Source organism: Mirounga angustirostris, unplaced genomic scaffold, assembly GCF_029215605.1.
Source record: "Mirounga angustirostris isolate CCGP_5_RB_7025 unplaced genomic scaffold, mMirAng1.0.hap1 SCAF_14, whole genome shotgun sequence".
NCBI classification, from domain to species: domain Eukaryota; kingdom Metazoa; phylum Chordata; class Mammalia; order Carnivora; family Phocidae; genus Mirounga; species Mirounga angustirostris.
In genome coordinates, this window is record NW_026991722.1 from 23,822,143 (window position 1) to 23,844,100 (window position 21,958).

Sequence of the window (21,958 nt, forward strand, 5' to 3'; positions counted from 1 at the left end):
GGAAGGAGGACTGAGAGCGGGAAAGAGTGGTGGACGTTGACACCGGAGACATAACAGGGGGAAAGTTTCCTTCGCAGCGCTAAGGGACACAGTCTGCTGGCGCCCCATTAATACATGTGGAAGGGGAAAGTGACTGAATGGAAGACTGAGTGTAAGTTGATACAGGTAGCGTTTCCGGCGCAGCCACTTTTTCTTTGAACTTCTCTGCAGTGCAAGCCGCCGGCGTACGGAATCGATGGCCAAAATGGCGCCGCCCTCTTGGAAGCCGCGATTAGGACGCTGCCATGTATTGCCTGTGAACGTACGGACTCGGCCATCTTACGGAATCAGTTTCCAAGATGACGGCATCTGCGTGGAAGTCGCGCACAGGCGCGGCCATATTTCCTGTAACGTTGAGTCCGTACAAGTGGTCACCGTACGGACTCAGCCGACAAGGTGGCAGTGCCCTCGGGAAAGCAGCCGTATAGGTGCGGCCATGTTTCTTGCAAACTTATGGACTCGGCCGTCGTACGGTCTCAGGAGTCAAGTGAGACCGTAGAGGCTCTAGGCGGCGGATCTACTTGTTTGCTGCGGAGCCGACGCATTAGGCCTGCGCAATAAGAGTACGGTGCCCGGGAGGCGCGACCAAAGCGGAAGTAGTTGTGGGCGCCTTTACAACGGCCGGGACGCCTCCGAGAGGTCTGTGCGGATTCGCGGGTCGCTGGCGGGGGTCGCGGAGGGGTGCGCCGAGAGCGGAGAGATGGTGAGTACGGGTCCGGGGAGGGGGTCGGCGGTAGAGGTCAGGTGGATTGGTAGCGGTGGGGTCCGTGGGCAGACTCTTCAGGGTCTGTGGTGAGCCGTAAGGAGAGTCTGTGGGCAGTATGGTGGGAGCCTGTGGTGAACCTTAACAAGGGTCTGTGGGTAGAATGTTGGGGGTCTGATGTTCTGAATATTTTCTGATGTGTGAACCATCTGGGAGTTTTGTGATGAGCCATTATGGGGGTCCGTAATGGAAGTTTGTGGCGATCCCTTTCGGTAGTTTAGCGGGGGTCCGGATGGGAGATTGTTTGGGCAGAGTGATAAGGGGTTTGCGATGAGCGGTACTGATTAGTATGTAGTGAGCCGTGATGAGTCTTTGTCAGAGGACCGGTGGGGAAAGGTGATGGGGGCGGGTTGTCTGTGGGGTTGATAACGGGGGATCTGCGGGGAACCGTGATGGAAATATATGTTCTGTCTGCGGAATATACCCCGTGGTGTCTGAGAAGTGAGGGGGTCCTGTGAGGAGTCACGATGGGGGCAGTATGAGATGAATGGTAGAGTGTAACTAACTGTTTAGAGTGTGTGGATTGAGTGTTGGAGCGTTAGTGGGATAAGTGATGGAAGGTCTGAGACAGAGTGATGGGATTTATAAGTGTGGTACTGGGGTATCAGGGGTGAGTGGGGGGGCATGTGGGAATTGTGATGGAAAGATTTAATGAGTAGCTTTGATGGAAAGTCTATTGGCAGAATGTTGGGGTTTGGGGTGAGCCGTGATGGAGCTGTAACAAGGGATGAGGCACTATGATGGGGGTTCTCTAAGGAACCATGATGGTGGGGGGGAATCCCACAGGAGGGTGATGGTTCAGACCCAGAGCCTCCAGATGCTGGGGAGGACAGCAAGTCGGAGAATGGGGAGAATGCGCCCATCTACTGCATCTGCCGTAAACCAGACATCAACTGCTTCATGATGTGAGCCGGGGAGAGGCGGGCGGGGCTGACACTTGCAAGGTTGGGTGAGGCTGATGGGTCCAGCCCCTCACATCTGCACCACTCACCCCATCCTCTGCAGCGGGTGTGACAACTGCAATGAGTGGTTCCATGGGGACTGCATCCGGATCACTGAGAAGATGGCCAAGGCCATCCGGGAGTGGTACTGTCGGGAGTGCCGAGGTGAGGGGGGTGGCCTGGACAGGGCAGGCAGATCCACCTGCCACGAGGGAGGAGAAGCCATAAAAGGAGGGTGGGTCATGGGGAGTGGTGATATATGTCTGTGGGTGATTATTGTTTTGTGGTGAGCTGGAGCGGAGACTCCACGGTGAGTCCAAATACAGGGTCCCACCAGACGGGGTAGCTTTGCCCTGGAGTGGGGGACAGAGAAGGTGGGTGGGACAGAAAAGAAGAAGAAAGAGTTCTGGGACCATCCAAATTCCTCAGTGTCAACCCACCTTGACCCCACAGAGAAAGACCCTAAGCTGGAAATCCGTTATCGGCACAAGAAGTCACGGGAGCGGGACAGCAATGAGCGAGACGGCAGTGAGCCCCGGGATGAGGGTGGAGGGCGCAAGAGGCCTGCCCCAGATCCAGACCTGCAGCGTCGGGCGGGGTCAGGGACAGGGGTTGGGGCGATGCTTGCTCGGGGCTCTGCTTCGCCCCACAAATCCTCTCCACAGCCCTTGGTGGCCACACCCAGCCAGGTGAGTGGCTGCCATGGCTGGGATAGGTAAGGGGACCGCATTTCAGGCCCTACTTGTGTTCCTGATTTCTCTTCTGGGCCCCTGTCTTCAGCATCACCAGCAGCAGCAGCAGATCAAACGGTCAGCCCGCATGTGTGGCGAGTGCGAGGCCTGCCGGCGCACTGAGGACTGTGGCCACTGCGACTTCTGTCGGGACATGAAGAAGTTTGGGGGCCCCAACAAGATCCGGCAGAAGTGCCGGCTGCGTCAGTGCCAGCTGCGGGCCCGGGTGAGCATGGGTAGAGCTGGGCAGGGCCAGGTGGGGGTGTCAGTATGTCCAGGAAGGGCTCATTCAGGCCAGGAGGGGTGGGCCAGGTGAGGTGGGGCCTGATTGCATACAGACAGGTGGAAAGGAGCCTGGCCTGTCCAGATGAATGGGGCACGATCAGGTGTACGGGGCTAGCAGGGGCGCCTCCAACCCCAGGTGGGCAGGGTAGAGCCAGATGTTTCAAGGCGGTCAGGCATGTCAGGGCAGGTGGGACGGGGATGAGCATGTCCTGGTGCTGAGAAGTGGGGGTAGTGGGTGTGTCTGGGGAGGCAAAGCAGGGCTAGTTGGTGGGGCTAGGCTCTTGTGGGAGGGGCTAGGGCAGGGCCACCCTCCATCCACCTGGGGCTGACCTGGGCCTTCCTCCTGCCGGCACAGGAATCGTACAAGTACTTCCCTTCCTCGGTGAGTCCAGCCCCCCAGGGCGGGGCGGGGCATGCGGGCAGGGCGGTCAGGGCCAGTCCTGAGATTCTGCCCCGCAGCTCTCGCCAGTGACGCCCTCAGAGTCCCTGCCACGGCCTCGCAGGCCACTGCCCACCCAGCAGCAGCCACAGCCATCACAGAAGCTGGGGCGCATCCGTGAGGACGAAGGGGCAGTGGCATCATCAGCAGTCAAGGAGCCACCTGAGGCTATGGCCACACCTGAGCCACTCTCGGATGAGGACCTGCCACTGGATCCTGACCTGTACCAGGACTTCTGTGCGGGGGCCTTTGATGACCATGGCTTGGTGAGCAGGCAGAGTGTCCCATGGTGGAAGGGGAGAGGTTACAGAAGCTGAGTTTCCATGATCAGGAGACATGGATGATAAGGCAGAGTATGGAAGGCTGATTTGGGAACTGATTAGTGGTGGGGTAGTCATGAGTGGGGCAGGTGGGTCAGTGTATGTCACACTTGCAGCCCTGGATGAGTGACACAGAGGAATCTCCATTCCTGGACCCTGCGCTGCGGAAGAGGGCAGTGAAAGTGAAGCATGTAAAGCGTCGGGAGAAGAAATCTGAGAAGAAGGTGATGGAGAGGGTGAAATGGGTGTGGGAAGGCCGAGGGCAGGACGGGGAGGGAGAGGCAAAGGTCAGGAGCTGGATGGGGCAAGAGCCAGAAGAGGGTGGCGTACAGGGGGAGACGGGGATCGAGGGCTGACTTTAACTCCACCCTAACCTGACCTGACCTGCTTTGTCCCGTAGAAAGAAGAGAGATACAAGCGGCATCGGCAGAAACAGAAGCACAAGGACAAATGGAAACACCCAGAGCGCGCCGACTCCAAGGACCCTGCATCACTACCGCAGTGCCTGGGACCTGGCTGTGTGCGCCCTGCCCAGCCTGGCTCCAAGTATTGCTCAGATGACTGTGGCATGAAGCTGGCAGCCAAGTGAGTCATTCTTGGAGGGTTCAAGGGAGTCAGGGAATACGGGGTAGGGCATGGCCTGAGCCCTCTGTACGTCTTCCCATCAGTCACCTGCCCACTGTTCAGTCCACAAAGCACCCATCTATCCATCCCTCATCCATCCACCATTCACGTGCTCATCTGCTTATTTATCTACCAGTCACTTAATTATCCTTTTGCCATTTGGTCGGCCATCCATTCTAGTATTCTTGGATCACCCCACTTATCTTGTTGTTTGCCACCTTCCCTGCCTGCACCCAACCCACTGCCTCCCTGCAGCCGCATCTATGAGATCCTCCCCCAGCGCATCCAGCAGTGGCAGCAGAGTCCCTGCATTGCTGAGGAGCACGGGAAGAAGCTGCTCGAACGTATTCGCCGTGAGCAGCAGAGCGCCCGCACCCGCCTTCAGGAAATGGAGCGCCGATTCCATGAGCTTGAGGCCATTATTCTTCGTGCCAAGCAGCAGGCTGTCCGTGAGGATGAGGAGGTGAGCAAGCACAGGCCCAGCGGCACGGGGCCCAGTACCTGCTCCTGCCTGGCTTTATCATTTCTTCCACTCCACACAGAGCAATGAGGGGGACAGTGATGACACAGACCTGCAGATCTTCTGCGTCTCCTGCGGGCACCCTATCAACCCACGTGTTGCCTTGCGCCACATGGAGCGCTGCTACGCCAAGGTCAGGGTGTCATCCTGAGGGGGAAGATCAGTGGGTCCCTGGGGGAACAGATGTGTTGTCTGGGGGTTGTCTCGGGAGGGCATGCAGCACACATCCACAGTTCCCTCCATTTGTGCTCATCCCTCCAGTATGAGAGCCAGACGTCCTTTGGGTCCATGTACCCCACACGCATTGAGGGGTGAGTGTGGGTGCTCCGTGGAGTTAGAGCAGGGAGGTTAAGGCTGGGGTCGGAAGTGGCATGTTGGGGTAGGATATGGGTATGGACAAGAATAGATGGGTCCCCCTTCTCTCCCTCCACTACCTTCTCTCTACTCTAAACCCCCAGAGCTACACGACTCTTCTGTGATGTCTACAATCCTCAGAGCAAGACCTATTGTAAGCGGCTCCAGGTGCTGTGCCCTGAGCACTCACGGGACCCAAAAGTAAGGTTTGCCCTCAACTCCCCCATTCTGTCCTTTCTTCTTCTTCACTGCCCCACATTCATCCCTTGCTTCCTCCTTCCTTCCCTTTTCTACTTGACTGTTTCCATAACTCTCTTTGCCTGCTTTATCACTCTTCATTCCTTTCCTTTTCTCTGTCTCATTATGTCCATTCCTCTCTACACCCTGAACTCTCTATTCCTTTCTTCTTACCTCTCTGACCATTCCCCATTCCTGTCCTCTTTTCTGCCTCTCCACCCCCATTTATCCCTGACCCCCAATCTCCTTGCAGGTGCCAGCAGATGAGGTATGTGGGTGCCCTCTCGTACGTGATGTCTTTGAGCTCACAGGTGACTTCTGCCGCCTGCCCAAACGCCAGTGTAACCGCCATTACTGCTGGGAGAAGTTGCGGCGTGCCGAAGTGGACCTGGAGCGTGTGCGCGTGGTAGGTTTTGATGCTGAATGTGGCTGGGGTCAGATGGGGCTTCTGGAGCTCCTTCTCATGGCTCTTCTGCTCCCCTGGCAGTGGTACAAGCTGGATGAGCTGTTTGAGCAGGAGCGCAATGTACGCACAGCCATGACTAACCGGGCAGGATTACTGGCCCTGATGCTGCACCAAACGATCCAACACGACCCACTCACTACCGACCTGCGCTCCAGTGCTGACCGCTGAGCCTCACACTGGCCCGGAAGTCCTCACACCCTGCATTCCAGGCTGGGGAGCTGCCGTGAATCCCCCATTTGTCTGTTCTGCCATTCATCTGTTTCTCCAATGGTCCCTGAGTTTCTCCCTGTGCCCATCCACCATTTGACTACCCAGCTGCCATTACCAGAGGGTCTCAGAATTTTCTCCTGTCCTTGTCTGTCCCTCTGTCTCTCCATTCTCTGTGCCTGGGTGGGACTGTGGAGTTTGCTCACTCTTGCCTCCCCCCCCCCCCGGTTTTGTTAATAAAATTTTGAAGAATTAAGAAAGATCACTGCTGATGTTTTTCACACTTTATCCAGCTGCAACTGCATTCCCAAACCCCTTGGGTAGATGAGCTGTGGCACACACCTGTATTCAGAATTAGTTGCAGTATACAGCTTTAAGTGTACAGTTGGCACCCATCTGCGCTCTGCAGGAGCCTCTTGGGCGGTGGGATATGCCTTGCTGAAGGAGAGCCCAATGACCTACATTTCATCCTGAAACAGTGTGTATACAGTCGGCACTAGTTCAGTATTGTGGCTGCCTTACCACCCGTGTCAGCATTGACATCCTCCTGACTAGAAATGTATTCGATGACGGACACACGGTCTCGTTCTCCCACAAACCCCTCTTCGTTACACGTGTGTAACAGAAGTCTGGGAACCCATCCCGCCCTGTCGTCGGGTCTAGTGATCCCCACAGCACAGCCCTTCCAGGATGGGCCGGCCCGGCTCGGTTGCACGGCCCTTCTGTTTACCTGCAGCGCGGCACCGCCCCCTTCTCCAGTTCCCGCGGAAGGAGCCGGGATTAGCGTGCGGCCGCACTAGTCCCCGCGCGCTCCGGCAACTGTTCGGCGGGGCGGAGAGAGCGGGACACAATAGTCCTGGGGGAGATGGTCGGGGGACCGCCGGCACAGGCGCTACGTAGGCGAGAGGCGGGAGAGGAGGCCTCCGGCACAACCTCAGCCTTCGGCGCCCGTCCCTCCTGGTTACTGCCGGTGGAGACCGCTGGGGGAGCACCGTAGGGCCAACACTAACCCTCCACGCCCCCTTAGGCTGGGAGAGCGCTAGCGCAAGCCAGGCAGGCGGAGTGGGGAGAGAGCGCCGGTTGGCGAAATGAGGGGCTTCGGCGCTGCAGGTCTCCGGTAGGGGTGCGAGCCGTCGTTGGACGTCAGGGCGCATGCGCAGTAGGGCCCGGGCCAGAGGCGCGCGCCGCTCTGGGACTCAACACGCAGGTGCGGGGGTCCTCCCCACTAAGGGCAAGCGGTGGAGGGGCATTAGCACGCAGGCGTCTTGCCGGGGGCGGGGCCCTAGAAGTGGGCAGCGGGTTTCCGGTTCCGGGAGCAACGAACGGCCGCGGCAGCGACAGCTACCGCTTCAGAGGAAGCGTCTGCGGAGGAGGAAGAAGAGCAGGGCAAGGCGGGAGTCACAGGCGGGACCCTCGCCATGGGTCCGCGGACCTAGAGCGGCGGAAGCTACCGGCCCGGTGCCGAGCTGGTGAGACAGTTGTGGGGGTGGAAATGGAGAGCGCTCAGGCGTAGGTTGGGAAAGAATTGAGGCTCAGAACGCTGACGGAGAGGAATGAAGGGCCCTCAGGCCGATGAGTGGGAGGAATGGCGGCGTCGGAATATTGAAGGAGAGGAATGGGAAGGTTTTGCCTGAGGACGGGGAGGAATGGGGCTCAGAGCGCTGACAGGTGGACGTGTCGGGAGTCTGGACGAGGACGGAGAGGGATGGGGAAGGATCCGAACCCCATCCCACCGAGGGGAGACCTCGGTGCCTCTCAGGTTACGGAGAGAAATGGGGGTTCAGAATGCTGAGAGGGAGAAATGAGGGGTTCTCAGGTTGATGACGAGAAGAAATGGGGGCATTGGGATGCTGAAAAGGAGCGACTGGGACTCATGGAGAACGAGAAGAAATAGGGGTTCCGAATGCTAAGTTAGGGATGGCTTGATCTTGGGACAAAAACGGGGAGGATTGAGGGGTGGGTTCAGCATGCTGAGGGGAGAAGTCAGGGTATCTCAGGGTGATGAGAGGAATGGAGAATAAGGGACACTGAAGGGAAGGAATGAAGAAACTTTGTACCTGAAGACGAGAGGAATAAGGTTGAGGGACTGAGATTGGTGAGGTCTTGTGGCTCAGAACACTGACAGGGAAAATAAGGGAGGAGGAGGCTTTCAGGCTGAGGAACAGAAGGAGTGAGGGGCTATTTAGGGTAAAGAGATGGAGAAGCTGGGGGCTCTCTGGCAGAGGACGCAGAGGAAATTGAGGCAATAGCCCTGAGGTAGCGTGATGAGAGGACATCAGAAAGGGAAGGAATGGGAGGGCTAAAAGACTGAAAGAGAAATTGGGGACTCCTGGGTCAATGAAGAGAGTGAATGGGAGGTCAGAACACTGAGGTAGAGTACTGGGACCTTGGTCTGAGGATGAGCAGAAGGGGGCAGATGTTGGGAGGACTAGGACCTCTCAGGCTGAGGATGGGGAGTATGGAGGTTTCAGGGTGACAAAGGGGAGGAGTGGGGACCAGTAGGTTAAAGACAGAGTGTCTCCTGGGAGGAATGAGAGGTTCCTAGGTTGGCAGAGGGGAGAAGTGATGGGCTCTCAGGCCCAGGACAGGGAAGAATTGGGAATCAGGACATTGAGTAAGGAATGAGGATCTTTGGGTTGAGGATCGGGACTCTTAAGTTGAAGATGGGGCTGCTAGGTCAGGAAGGGGGAGGAATGACAAGCTTCTGGGCCTAGGACAGGGAAGAATGAGATGGGAAAGGGGAATTTCTCTTATATTGGTCAGTTGCCTATGGTAAATACCAGGTCTTGGACAAGCACTAATAAATACTAGCAGTTTGTGGGGCTGGGGCACAACGTGTCCTCTCCTAGAGCCTCAGTTTTCCTCATTGCCCCCTCCGTGTTGCAGGCCGCTGCTCCTTCCCTTGGCTCCCATGGCTGAGGACTGGCTGGACTGCCCAGCCTTGGGCCCTGGCTGGAAGCGCCGTGAGGTCTTTCGAAAGTCAGGTGCCACCTGTGGACGCTCAGACACCTATTACCAGAGGTACTGGGTGGGTTGTGGACAGAGTCATGGGTAGGGCTGAGCCTGGTTAAGCAGGGTGAAATCAGGGGGTGTGTTTAATTTTGTGTGTGGGTTAAAATTATGCATATATATTCGATTCTTATTATTTGTAGATTCCATATTTGCAAATTTGTCTGCTTGCTAAAATTTGTATTAAAGTCGATACTCCCTGTATTTTCACGGTCTTTCATAGATATGCACAGAACAGGAAAAAATTTAAGTTGCCTGCCTGATACACGCATTCCCAGCTGAGGTTGAATGAGGCTTTCTTATTCAGTTCTTTTACTGTAATCAAGTGTCCTTTTCGTGGTCTACTTAGTGCCATGTTTTTCACATTTTTGTACTTCTTATTGGTGATTTTGGTGTTTAGAATGGCCCGCAGCATAGTGCTGAAGTGCTGTCTGTTGTTCTAAGTGCAAGAAGTCTGTGATGGGCTGTAAGGAGAAAAATGTGATGTGCTACAAGGAGAAAATACACATTAAATAAATTTCAGGTGTGAGTTGTACTGTTAGGTGTGAGTGCAATGTTAATGAATCAAAAATGTGGTACATCTAGAAAAAGAAAAGGAAATTTTCCAATTTGTCCAACTTCCAATTTCTGGAAAATGCTAAAGTAACATCTATAGTATGTAACGAAACTAAGGAAAAGGTGGGAAAAGGGCTAAACTTAAAGATCCATAAGATAATAACCAGTAAAACAAAGTGTAGTGGACAGAGTGAGAAGCTGAAAGCCAGGGACATTGGCGGTTGTGTTACCCGTGGTTAGAAAAATGTTAAACCTATTTCAGCTAGTGCTGACTGGCTCACATGTTTCAAAAGGTGATACATCGTGAAAAATGTTAAATTTGCATACAAGGTAGTTCTGCAGACCAAGAGTTTGCAGAGGAATTTTAAAAATACCTGTTAAGTGTTACATGGGAAAAGTGTCACGTAGAAGAATAGGTTTTCAAACCTGATGAGACTGGCTTATTTTACAAGGACCTTGTCAAAAGTACCTATATAACAATACTCCAAAGCTCCTGGCTTTAAATTATTGAAAGGCCATACATAAAACAAGGTTACACATTGATCAGTTGACAGAAATGTCACCTGAGGCTCGCAGGAAGCTAACCTGTAGTTTCCCTAGGAGAAGAGGTTCTATGTTCACCAATTCAGTGTTTAACGTGACTTTATACAATATACCACGAATGAGAATCAGCTATTAATACATGAATATACGTGTTTATATACTATTTACGTTTAAGGATCTAAGGTGTTTTAGGATATATTAGTGATACAGTTATTGAATTTACTGCATTTTTTCTGAACTTTTCTTTGTATCTAAGTTGCTCTTTTCCTGGAGAAATATAGTAAAATCATAAATGATAGTGTTTGTACTTAATTGTATGTTTATCCACATAATCACAACTTGTATGAACCTGTCAAAATTTATACTTTTAAGTGCTGTTATCAAGAACCGTACAAGATTAGAGGTTTTATCCTAATTAGGGCAAGATAACAAGTATGTCACAATTTTGTGGATGCTGGTAGGATATACGAGACTCCTGGGTCAGAAATGAAAGATAGTTTATTACTCACAGTAACAGCAGTATCCAGAATGTCATTATTTTCATGTCGGTTCCCCAAACACCAGTTCCCATATGGTGACCTGCAGAGGGCTAACTAGCATCTGCCCATGCATTGGATTGTAGGAAAGGAGCCTTGAGCCTAAGGAATCCAGTCTTTTATAATGTTAGGATAGTAGGTTGCCTTCCCTCTGCTCTGGAAGGAGAACTTATCTCTTATCTTCCAAGGCTGTTTGCTGTACAAACATCCTTGAAAAGATAGTTCATAACAAAGGATTATCAGTGCCTCTCTTGCAAGACATGCAGAAATGCTAGAGACCCGTGGAGTATTCTCTTTCAATATCAGTTATTCCTACTTTGTTTTGTATGTAGTTGCATCTGTATGTTTATGTACGTATTTGTATTTATATTTATGTGCTGGTACGTGTGTGTATTTTTAAAGAGGGTTTTTTTTTTGCGTTTTTACATGTTTAGTACATAACACTAATGTATTTATATATTACTTAAGATACTGGTATTTCTACCTATATTTATTTTTATTTACGTAGACTGCAAGTAGTAGTATATGTCATAAATATATAGTGTTTATGTTTATGTTAGTTATTTATATTTGCATATACATTGCTATTTGTACACCTTTTGTATTTCTGCTATGCAGGCTTAGTTGGGGTAAGACCTGGTCGGGGCTTACACGCCAATCCCAAGCTGCCTCCTGTAGCCCCTGCCAGCCCTGCAAGCCTGTTCACCAGCCCAGTGGGAGGGTTGTGTGGGTGGAGTGGCCATGGCTCCACCCAGGTACCAACCCATCCTGGCCCATCCCTAGCCCCACAGGAGACAGGATCCGAAGCAAAGTTGAGCTGACCCGATACCTGGGCCCTGCGTGCGACCTCACCCTCTTCGACTTCAAACAAGGCATTCTGTGTTATCCAGCCCCCAAGGTACTACACAGTGTTGGGTACCCAGGCAGGGGTAACTGAGCCACCTAACACCCACCCACTGATCTCTTCCTTCTTTCCCTCTCATCTGCAGCCCCAGTCCTTAGCTGTCCCTAGCAGGAAGCGGAAGAAGCCTTCACGGCCAGCCAAGACTCGGAAACGTCAGGTTGGACCCCAGAAGGGTGAGGTCAGGAAGGAGGCCCCAAGAGATGAGACCAAGGCTGATGCCGACACAGCCCCAGCTTCACTCCCTGCTCCTGGGTGAGTGTTGGCCTAAAGTGAGCCAAGAGGGTAAGGGTTGTGGTTGGGGTGCAGTCAGAGCCCCACACCCATGTTTCCCATCCCAGGTGCTGTGAGAACTGTGGAATCAGCTTCTCAGGAGATGGTACCCGAAGACAGAGGCTCAAGACATTATGCAAGGACTGCCGAGGTGAGTGGCCCCCAGGGCCCTGGGAGACAGGAGTGGAGCAGGTCTGATGTCAGGGTAGGACACCACTGTCGGGCTAGAGGTTGAATGGTGGACATCAGGGCAGCAGCAGTGGGTGAGGTTAGATATCTGATGCTTCTTGTCCACTTCTCTTTTTCCCTCTCCAGCACAGAGAATTGCTTTCAACCGGGAGCAAAGGATGTTTAAGGTAAGCACGACCTGCCTCCTCCTCACAAGTGTGCGGTGGGAGCAGGATGTGATGGGGGCTTACGGAGGATCTGAAGGAATGGTGATGGATCCACAGGGTGTCAGAGTCATTTTGTAGGGAGCTAGCTTTGGTCAACAGACAGTAATGGGTTAATGGGGTGTCAGTAGATTCAGCGATGAGGTTAACGGGGCACTGGTAGACATTGGGGATAGCCTCTGATGGCAGCTAATCAGTAGTTGTCAGATACAGTGATGAGGCAAGTGGTGGACTACTAGACACAGCAGTGGGGGCTAATAACAGACATGTAAGGGGCAGCGCATCTGGAGCAACTCAGTTTGGGCCTGTGACCTCGCCCCACCCATTCCTGGCAGCGTGTGGGCTGCGGGGAGTGCGCGGCCTGCCGGGTAACCGAGGACTGCGGGGCCTGCTCCACCTGCCTTCTGCAGTTGCCCCATGATGTAGCCTCGGGGCTGTTCTGCAAGTGTGAGCAGAGACGGTGCCTCCGGATTGTGGAAAGGGTGAGTTGGGCAGGTGGGGTAGGCCCATGGCTCACCCTGGCCCCTGGCTCTCATAGCACTGGCCCCATGCATCATGCCTCTGCCCCCTCCAATCCCCCCAATAGAGCCGAGGGTGTGGAGTGTGCCGGGGCTGTCAGACCCGAGAGGACTGTGGCCGTTGTCGAGTCTGCCTTCGCCCTCCCCGCCCCGGTCTCAGGCGCCAGTGGAGGTGTGTCCAGCGGCGCTGCTTACGGGTAAGTCATGCTGGAGGGGCCAGCGCTGTTGGGGCCAGGGCTGGGGCAGAACTCATTCTGCTGTTAAAGTTGCTGCTGCTGCTGCTGCTTCCTCCCAGCCTTGCCCACCTCATGTCTTCTTTTCTCCCTCGCCCCATGCTCAACTCCCTGGTCCCACCTACCTGCCCCTGTCTGCCAGCACCTTGCCCACCGTCTCCGTCGCCACCATCAGCGATGTCAACGACGCCCTCCCCTAGCTGTGGCTCCCCCTGCTGTGAGTGCCGCACCCCACACTCTGCCTGCCTGTCCCATGCATGCTTTCTGCACTCCTCTTGGGGGTTTGGGGGGTAGGTCCTGTGTCTGCTTGGTGCCACCAAGCCTAAACTGCCCTTCTGGCTTTCTCCCAGGGTAAACGTAGCCGCCGCAGAGGAGGCTGTGACTCCAAGATGGCTGCTCGGCGGCGCCCCCCGCGAGCCCAGCCACTGCCTCCAGTTCTCCCATCACAGCCTCCAGAGTCCCCAGAGCTGGTGAGGCCCTGGTGGGCAGGGGGAAGGCACAACCCTAACCTTACCCAGTACCTGCCCTGACCCCACCCCATTTGCCTCTGCAGCACCCCAGAGCCCTGGCCCCCTCGCCACCTGCCGAGTTCATCTATTACTGTGTAGACGAGGACGAGCTAGTGAGTGGCCCTACCCTACATGGACAAACCTAGACCCTCCCAGGGCACTTGGTTAAGCCCAAAGAAGCAGCTGCTGCAGTGGGCCTAATAGGGGAACAGCAAGACAGAGTAATGGGTACTAGCAGGGGGTGAGCAGACAATGGGGGAGGGACTAATATGGGATGGACAAGTGCAGCAACAGTACCTAACGTCAGATGAATCAGTGCGCTGGTGGGGCTAATAGAGGAAATGTCAGCGTAGTGAGGAGAGTTCACATAGGTTGAGCAGATACAGCAGGCCCAATGGAGGCAACTATAGAGGGTCAGCAAAATTCTGCTGAAGGTGGGGGTCAAAGACTTTGGTAGCCACTGGTCTAGCAGATGACGTGACGGATACGGTGTTGGAGTGCCTGATGGTATCAGGCACTGTCCGATACAATGATAGTGCCTGGTGTTGGACTAGCAGATGCTGAGGTGTGACCAAGCCCAGTGCACAGCTGGTGCCCTCTGATGAGGTTAGTGAAGGAGCAACAGGAGCAGCATTGGAATAGTGCCAGTAATAGCAACGCTCTTTTTGCCTGTCCCCCAGCAGCCTTACACGAATCGTCGGCAGAACCGCAAGTGTGGGGCCTGTGCAGCCTGCCTACGCCGGATGGACTGTGGCCACTGCGACTTCTGCTGTGACAAGCCCAAATTTGGGGGCAGCAACCAAAAGCGTCAGAAGTGTCGTTGGCGCCAATGCCTGCAGTTTGCCATGGTGGGTGGGGCAGGAAGGGTCAGGCAGGTGGGACAAGTTGATCCAGGGCCCCCAGTGCCTGGCAGTGGTGGGTAGGCCTGGTAGGTGGGTGGGGCAGGCCAGATGGGTTGTGCATCTTCAGAGGAGTGGGCAGGGCAGTAGGTTCAGCCAAAGATTAGCCAGCATTGTGCTGGGGCAAATGAAGAATCTGGGTGGCACTGGCATTGCTAACTGGAGACCAGCAGGCTCAACGATGAGGGTCTCCTATGTAAGTAGGTTCTGTGCTGGAACTAATGGGGATTAGCAGGCGCATTGATCAGGACAGGGTGGTGGAGTTGGTCACTGCACCAGATGGCCTTAACACCCTGTCTTTCTTCAGAAGCGTCTGCTGCCTAGTGTCTGGGCAGGATCTGAGGATGGGGCAGGGCCGCCCCCACCTTACTCTCGTCGAAAGAGACCTGGCTCTACTCGACGGCCCCGTCTGGGGCAGATACTGAAGACCTCCTTGACCACACCCACAGCCCGATCAGGCCGTGCCCAGACTCCAATGAAACAGGAAACAGGCAGTGGCTTTGTGCTACCCCCACCTGGCACCGACCTTGTGTTCTTACGGGAAGGTGCAAGCAGTCCTGTGCAGGTGCCTGGCCCTGCTGCAGCTTCCACAGAAGCCCTGTTGCAGGTGAGGGTCCCATCTTATCCTGCCCTTCCCAGCCCTACCCAGCCTTGTGCCAGGAAGCTGGGACCAAGTCTGCCGCAATCCTCCTTCACACAGGAGGCCCAGTGCCCTGGCCTGAGTTGGGTTGTGGCCTTACCCCAGGTGAAGCAAGAGAAGGCGGATGCCCAGGAAGACTGGACACCGGGCACAGCCATCCTGACTTCTCCTGTATTGCTGTCTGGCTGCCCCAGCAAGGTGGGGGTCAGTGATGGGTAGTCTGTGATGAGCAGAATGATGGTGGTTCTTTGAGCAGAGCAATAGATGTGCTGATTGCAGCCTCACCATAAAATTACCCCACCTGTTTGGCACGTGCCCCACCTTCCCCAGGCAACTAACTTTGCCTGCTTTGCTGTCCAGCTAACAGAAAAATGGAATTCTCTGAGGAATGGGAAAGGTTTGTAGGTTGAGAGATGGATTTTCTGGGCTGAAGTGTGACGGAAGTGGGATTTGTCGGCACACTGACAGGTTGGTTGATAAGAGACTCTTTCCTCAGGCCAACCCTGCCCTTCTGACTGCTGCCTGTTTCCCACCTCTCCCAGGCAGTAGACCCAGGCCTGCCACCTGTGAAACAAGAGCCACTGGACCCTGAGGAGGACAAGGAGGAAGAGAGCAAGGATGACTCCGCCTCCGACTCGGCACCAGAGGAGGAGGCAGGAGGGGCTGGCACACCCGTGGTCAGTGCTGGGGGGTGCTTCACCCTGCCCTGAGCCTGCTTTAGCCCTGTTGGCCATGATGACCCATGATATTAATTCTTCCCCAGATCACCGAGATTTTCAGCCTGGGTGGAACCCGCCTCCGGGACACAGCAGTCTGGTTGCCAAGGTGTGCCCCGCACAGTGAGGGGTGGTATTGGGTTGGTGCTGGTCAGATGTGGGCCCTGAGTTTTACAAGTAGAGTCAGCAATTTGGTATGATGCAGTGGGAGGTAAAGGCTCATATCACTGCGTTGATCATGATCAGTGAGGGGTTATGTGCAGGACCTTAGAAATTTCTCCTGAGATTTAGGTCAGGACTTTCCTTGGGTGTATGTGGGGGGGGGGGGGGGGGGGAGTGGAGGGACAGGGGTCAGTGGAGGGTGAGGACTTGATTCCTTGTGATGAGATTTGAAAGAAAATTATAAAAGCCTGGTCCACATCTTCCTAAGAAAATCCAGAAGGGGTCAGGTTTAATATATAAATTCTTATTTAGAGAATCATCATTTGGGGTCTTGAAGGCCTCTGGAGTCTCGAATAGATGACAGGTGGGCTGGACAGTGGTGGGTGGGCAGGAGATCTGGGCCCTGAGATGGCTCTGATCTGGGTCCACATGCAACTGCGCAATCTCAGGCTAGTCCTCCACCTCCTAGAACATCCTTTGTGGATGGGGTCGGGCTGTGTTTCTTGAGCTTTTCCTGAGCCTGTTGAGGTTATTAACAGTTTTAGCTGCTCCATAGAACTGTCCATGCAGGCCTGGCAATAGGTTGAAGGATAGCTGCCCCTAAGGACAGGGCTGGCGGGAGGAGGACGGGAATGCTGCCTCCTGCAGAATGTTCACAGGCTGTGCACACAGCCCCAGACACAGGCAACATAAATTGTTGGCCTAGGCACCTGGATTCCTTTGTTCCCACAAACTAGTTTCTGCAGGCCAGAAACTCCTTCATCTGCCTTGGGCAATTACAGAGGTATTGACTGAGTACCTGCTGGGTACTCTGCAGTGTGAGAGATACAGTGGTGAATACAATGACCCTGGAAGGCTTATTCTTCAGGAGACATGGATTCCTGCCTTCAGGGAACTTATCATCTAAGTGAGGAAACAGTTTCCTTATGTGTGATATCATTACATGTTAATGGAGAAGGTAATGATGTGTTACCTTGTTTGTAATGGAATATTTTAAAAGTGAGAAGAGAGATAAGGGATAATTATGGGGAAATGGATGGTGGGCACAGAATACTAGGAAATGGTTTTGTGATGCTCCATTTTGCAAAGAGCGAACTTCATTCAACATACAGACCTGCTCCCTCTTCTCTAGGTCCAAGGACCTTAAAAAACCTGGAGCTAGAAAGCAGTAGACTGGAGGCTTCTGCAGACTGTAGGATTCAAGGTGATATTTAAAGACTGGCTTTATGAGAGAACACTGATCTACTCAGAGGCTGGACCGTAGACGGAGGGGCTTATGTAGGATTCAATAGGAACTGGAAAAACCTACCACCAAACCAGAGAAGCAGGCCTATTCAGTACTTTGAGCTTATAGCGGAAGTAAGCAGGAAAGGAAGAGAAAGAATAGAAAGTTGTTGCATCTGCTCCAACTGGTGCAAATCCCGGGAGCTTGACTGTGATAAGAAGTGTGGATATTACAGGTAGGGGATCTGGGGTGGAGAGGGGATGTAAAAGCCACCACAAAACAGCCTATACAAGCCATCTTCATGAATAATCTTTCAATGGCTTCTGGATGAGACCTGGCGGTGTTTCTGAACATTTCCATTTTTTCAGAGAGACAGCATTGGAAAGTGTAATGTGAATAAACGAGGAAAGGAACTCTATTTGGTTAGTTCCTCCTACTGATATAATTTATTTAGTTCTCCAATCTTTTTAGGAAGACAATAATTTTTGCCCATTTTTGCATATGGGAAAACAAGACTCAAAGAAATTAAATAACTTGTCCAGTGTCAGACAGCTAATACCAGTAAGCCTAGAAAAAACCCCAGGTTGTAAAAACCTTGTTCTTTAAGCCACCAAACTGTAAGCTGTAATCCTATATCCAATAATGTGTAATATTATAGTAACAGAAGTTTCCAGTGACCTTGAAAACAAAGTGGATTACCCTAAACAGAACAAATCGCTTATGCTGCTGCCTCTAGCGTGGTTTAGGGAGTGCCAAGGCTGTGTGGATTTGGTCACCTTGTCACAGCACTCATGCATTCAAGAGACTGGGTTCTTCTGAGGCCTTAGGTGTTGCATAATATTCCTCAGACACTAACAGACGTCCTTCCCCAGGGGTCACTGTCCATTTTGCTTGTTGCCCTCATTCTCCTCAGCCAAAGCAGTCTTCAGAAGTAAAGCTGCCAGCCTGGTTTGCTGACAACTTGCCTCCCCTGCCCGTTGATGACTTTTGTGCTTGGTTTCTGCCCTTGGCCCGTCTCTACTAGGGGTCCGAGTTCCTGCTTCAAGTCCTACATAAGGGCCAGTCTTGACGCAACCCCGCCTCACTTCCCAGTTCTTCATAAAGTGCCAAAAAGTTTAGACCTGTGGTTCGTTATGTAGCCAGCTTTACAGGGCTGTGACTGAGTGCATGCCTCCTTAAATTCTGTAGCCTTTGTATCTCCCCTGCCTTATTCTAGTCCAGGCCCTGCAGCTTTAGATAATTCAGATGTAGATTAGACATTTCCCTATTGTTAACCCTTTCTGCTACCCTCTCTGCTCTTTCCTTTGCTCTACCTTCTTGAGCCAGAGACAAGACTGGGTAATTTTCTGGTATTGTTTTGTTCTTCCCAGGACCCAGCCACCCAACCCTAGTATTCTGTGATGTCTTATATGAAATTTATTTGACTGGCATTCAGACTCCTAAGAGTCTGGTTACAGTGTGTATCACAGTACAATCAGAAAAGCAGCACCACTAATACAAAGATTATATATATATATATGTATATATATGTGTGTATATATATGTATATGTATATTTTAAGGGACTTAATAGGGATTTGAGCTTATGCAGTAGTGGGAGCTGAGTAAACAGTCTCTGTAAGGCTGTTGTCTTTGCATCTAATGCTGGAGCTTGAAGTCTGCAGGGCAGGCAATCGGGAAGGGAAGATGGATGTAAAGTGTGGGAGACGGAGGACACTTTGGCGCGCACGAGCAAGAGCTGGAACCGGCGAGGATGGCCTAGAACCCATGTCGGTGTCTCAGCACCTCCAACTTCGATGATGTGGGTGTCCTGTAGAAGAAGCTGGTGCCCTTCATCACAGAGTTAAATACTCATCCTGCCCAGGAATTAGAGAAGCTGAAGGAAGAGCCCAGGGAAAGTGGAGCAGCTGTAGGCCTGACTGCAGGCCTGACTGCTGCCCCACACCAACGAGGTGAGCCAGCAGATAAGTGACAACGTGTGTGAACTGCAACAGTGCCTGGTGCGCCTGCACCAATCTTCCGAGCGTAAAAACAATATGCTGCTGCTTCACTTCTGTCCTACAGTTACCATGCACAAGGTCTCTTGTGGCCCATCCTAACCGGAAGCATACGGGGAAGGGAGTTCTGGGAAACGTAGCCTAGTCAAGGTGACGCATTACAAAGCCACCCTGCCATGAATCAGCTCCCAAGGGTCTCACTGCTCACCTGAGGATAACTTGATAAAGCTACGTTGCTGGAAATGCAAAGCTGAAGACCATGGATTTCATGGTGACCCCAGCAAGTGCAGACATACTGTCAAGCCCACCCAGAAAAAAACTGGCTGGTCTCGGCTATTTTTGTGTCATTCATTCAAGTAATGAGAACCTGGCCCATGGTAGGCACTGTACTTGATACTGGGATACAGGAATGAAAAAGATATAGTCCATGCAATTTTATTAAATACATCAGTATGTATTACAATGGTGAATGGATATCCAACTTTATCATGGAATTTAATGGTGAAAATATAGAATTCAGGAAACTGTTGGGAGGACAGCCCTTGCGTGAACCTTGTTGGGGCACAATAGGAATTGGAAATAATATAAATAGTTTCTATCTCTGAGCTGTTCTATTTTAAAATTATTTTAAAATGATTTTTATTGTCCCGTTTACTGTTTCATATATTCAGTGTTTCTTTGGGGAGTGTCTTGATGGTGGTAACAGTGTTGACTCTGAGAAAGTGGGTTGGTGGGTGGCAAGATCAGGGTCAGGTTCTGTCCGAGGACCTTGGGCCAATCGCTTCTCCAGGCCTTGGGGCTTGGCTGAAGGCGGAGGCTCACCGTGCGGGGCGCTGGTCCCGGCCCCGCCCCTCCACCCTCCGAATAGGCCCGCCAGGGGGCGCCGGGGCCGCGGTCAGCCCACCACCGCTCTCGGGAGACGCAGCCCCTCACCCCTGGCCGGGGCGGCTCGGGGGCGTGGCCTCCGCCCGGCTGAGACACCAATCCTTGGCCGGGCTGGGAGGAAAGCCGACTCTTCTTCACGTAGTGGTAAAACAGGCAAAACCGAACTGGAGTTAAGTTACGGGGCACGCCCGGGGTAAGGGTGCAGCACGACGAGCTCTGGACCGACGCTGGGACGTTCGAGGGCAGCAAAGTGTCGCCAAGGGTCGGCTTCCCCCGTCACCGAACTCATTTCGACGGGATCCTACGGGCTGTACGACCTCTGGGGTGCCCGACTGGCTCTCGTGTATCTCTGCTGCTTTTCCCAAACCCCGCGCCTGACTGAGGGCTTTTTCATGGCCTCCCTTCTTTCCCAAGGGTGTGGTGTGAGGGGTGGTTCCACACAGACCAACCAGCGGGCCAGTCGCCCGTGGGACTCCAAGATCAAGGAACTGACCCTCAGGACTCTGTCCAGGGAACCGAGACGACCTCTAATTTCTTTCTTTTTTGTTTGTTTCAGGCTACGTAAACTCTTAGCAGTAAATGAAAATGAGTATTTTACCGAACTGCAATTGAAAGAAGAAGCATTATAGGAGAAAAAAGACAAAATGAGAATTATTAAAAGAGATTATTAAAAAGAGAAAAAAGAGACATTATTTTGTGGCTGAAAAGCTGAACCAGCAATTCAGGAAATGGAATCCAAATCTAGAAACGTACCGCATACAAAATCCGAAGTGGGTGGATTACAAATGATTAAGGAATGCTAATTTACAGTAAATTGCGGCCTTGCGACGGTATACACAATAGTTGTACTTCGGTTATTGTTAGATGTCAGTGACTGACAAGGTTCTGATTTTTTTCTATGCTCTAGTGTTCTGTGCTCGCCCCCACTTTAGAATAGAGTACCAAAGCGTCATTCTTAATTGGCTTTTAGTTACTACCACCTTGCTCTTGACTGAAGTACAGCTGTGGGCTCCACCTGTGCCTAGGGCTCCTTCTAGGTTCCCTGAGCTGTGTTGCCTGTTCCCCTCAGATACGGATTCTCAGGGCCTCATTACCTGCGCTTCCCATCCATGTCCCCACCCTGGTTTACTGTGAACCGTACCTCAGACTCTTGGTCTTTATTTTGCCCAGCCAGGTCATGTCATTGCCCTCTTAGGCCATCTGATCTGTCCCCCATCCTAGGGTACCCCGAGTCAGCTGTGGTTTCTGCCCAGTGCAGTAGGAAGATGCTAGTAACAGATTTATCGTTACTGGTTTGGGTGGGCTGACAAGACAGGCTCTCTAGGCCTTGTCTTAGCTGGAAAATGAGGATAATAATACCTGCTGTTCCATAAACCCTGTAAGACATTTGTGAGGTCCAAAGGTTTTATGTGTGAAAATACCTTGCAAATTACCGTAAAGAACTACACAAATATAAGGTGGTTGTCATGGGATGATTATTACCATCATCAAGATTCACCTAAAAATGCCCGCAACATCTAACCTTCCCACAGAGTATCCACTAACTTTTCTCATGCTTTTAAGCTGATTACAGGATATAAATAGCAAAGTCAATGGAATGTAATTAGATCTTCGCCTTCACTTCGGGTTAAGGAGGCTTATTTCTGCTGTTCTGATGAACCCTAGAGGAAGGGAGCGCGGTCGCCGGAGGCCTGGCCAAGGGCGGGGTGAGGACCGCGCAGACTCAGCTCCTCGGCTCCGGGAGGAAGTTGCGAGCACTGGCGTCTATGGTCACCATGGTGACGGGACCGACTTCGGCCCCTCCCACCTGCCCCTCACCCTGCAGGGTGCACCATGGCAACCAGACCTCTGCATTGCGGAAGCTGGTCCCGCAGGTCTCCACTGTTGGGGAAACCGCGGCGGACGCCGCCCCCAACCCGAGGGACTCGAAAATGTACAGCCAGCGATTTGGCATCGTACAGCGGGAGGTTAAGGGCCCCACTCCCAAAGTGGTGATCGTGGTAAGCACGGGATGTGTGTGCGGGACCCTACTGCTTTCTG

General features: G+C 52.7%; 3 protein-coding genes across 60 annotated transcripts in view; all 3 read left to right on the top strand.

The window, feature by feature from the left end:
- Positions 1 to 409: 409 nt before the first annotated feature.
- On the top strand, positions 410 to 6,188 carry CXXC1 (CXXC finger protein 1). Of its 2 annotated transcripts, XM_045886730.3 has the most exons (15): positions 412 to 742; positions 1,589 to 1,707; positions 1,808 to 1,908; positions 2,197 to 2,432; positions 2,524 to 2,700; positions 3,115 to 3,141; positions 3,219 to 3,464; positions 3,635 to 3,742; positions 3,919 to 4,103; positions 4,398 to 4,605; positions 4,685 to 4,795; positions 4,924 to 4,973; positions 5,121 to 5,217; positions 5,507 to 5,659; positions 5,741 to 6,188. In XM_045886730.3, the coding sequence occupies exons 1-15, from the start codon at positions 740 to 742 to the stop codon at positions 5,885 to 5,887; spliced, it is 1,968 nt and encodes a 655-aa protein (XP_045742686.1). In that variant the 5' UTR covers positions 412 to 739; the 3' UTR covers positions 5,888 to 6,188. The 2 variants fall into 2 exon arrangements, with proteins under 2 accessions (XP_045742687.1, XP_045742686.1); XM_045886731.3 differs by lacking the exon at positions 3,115 to 3,141 and having other exon boundaries at positions 410 to 742.
- A 1,045-nt stretch (positions 6,189 to 7,233) lies between these two features.
- MBD1 (methyl-CpG binding domain protein 1) lies at positions 7,234 to 20,758 on the top strand. 50 transcript variants are annotated; one of them, XR_010407161.1, is made up of 18 exons: positions 7,234 to 7,395; positions 8,813 to 8,947; positions 11,353 to 11,467; positions 11,559 to 11,725; positions 11,812 to 11,894; positions 12,059 to 12,099; positions 12,471 to 12,617; positions 12,722 to 12,850; positions 13,029 to 13,103; positions 13,237 to 13,356; positions 13,440 to 13,508; positions 14,076 to 14,243; positions 14,602 to 14,901; positions 15,040 to 15,138; positions 15,477 to 15,611; positions 15,698 to 15,759; positions 18,694 to 18,988; positions 20,475 to 20,748. XR_010407161.1 is itself a non-coding variant. In XM_064577601.1 (18 exons), exons 2-17 carry the CDS (start codon positions 8,838 to 8,840, stop codon positions 16,982 to 16,984), a joined length of 1,905 nt encoding a protein of 634 aa, XP_064433671.1. In that variant the 5' UTR covers positions 7,235 to 7,395; positions 8,813 to 8,837; the 3' UTR covers positions 16,985 to 17,016; positions 20,475 to 20,748. The 50 variants fall into 50 exon arrangements, 30 of the variants coding, with proteins under 30 accessions (XP_064433671.1, XP_064433675.1, XP_064433673.1 ...); XR_010407158.1 differs by having other exon boundaries at positions 7,235 to 7,395; positions 14,995 to 15,138; positions 20,475 to 20,758; XR_010407162.1 differs by having other exon boundaries at positions 7,235 to 7,395; positions 15,040 to 15,132.
- Positions 20,559 to 21,958, top strand: part of CFAP53 (cilia and flagella associated protein 53) — a 35,328-nt gene continuing 33,928 nt past the window's right edge. For 7 of the 8 annotated variants that reach the window (XR_010407180.1, XR_010407182.1, XR_010407181.1 and 4 more), the window contains exons 1-2: positions 20,610 to 20,748; positions 21,584 to 21,918. Coding sequence is in view for 5 of the 8 variants with exons in the window: in XM_064577618.1 (XP_064433688.1) it covers positions 20,715 to 20,748; positions 21,584 to 21,918 (369 nt within the window). In the remaining 3 variants the exon portion in view is untranslated. Of the gene's footprint in view, positions 20,749 to 21,583; positions 21,919 to 21,958 lie in introns of all 8 variants that reach the window. The other variant, XM_064577619.1, reaches the window with a different exon arrangement.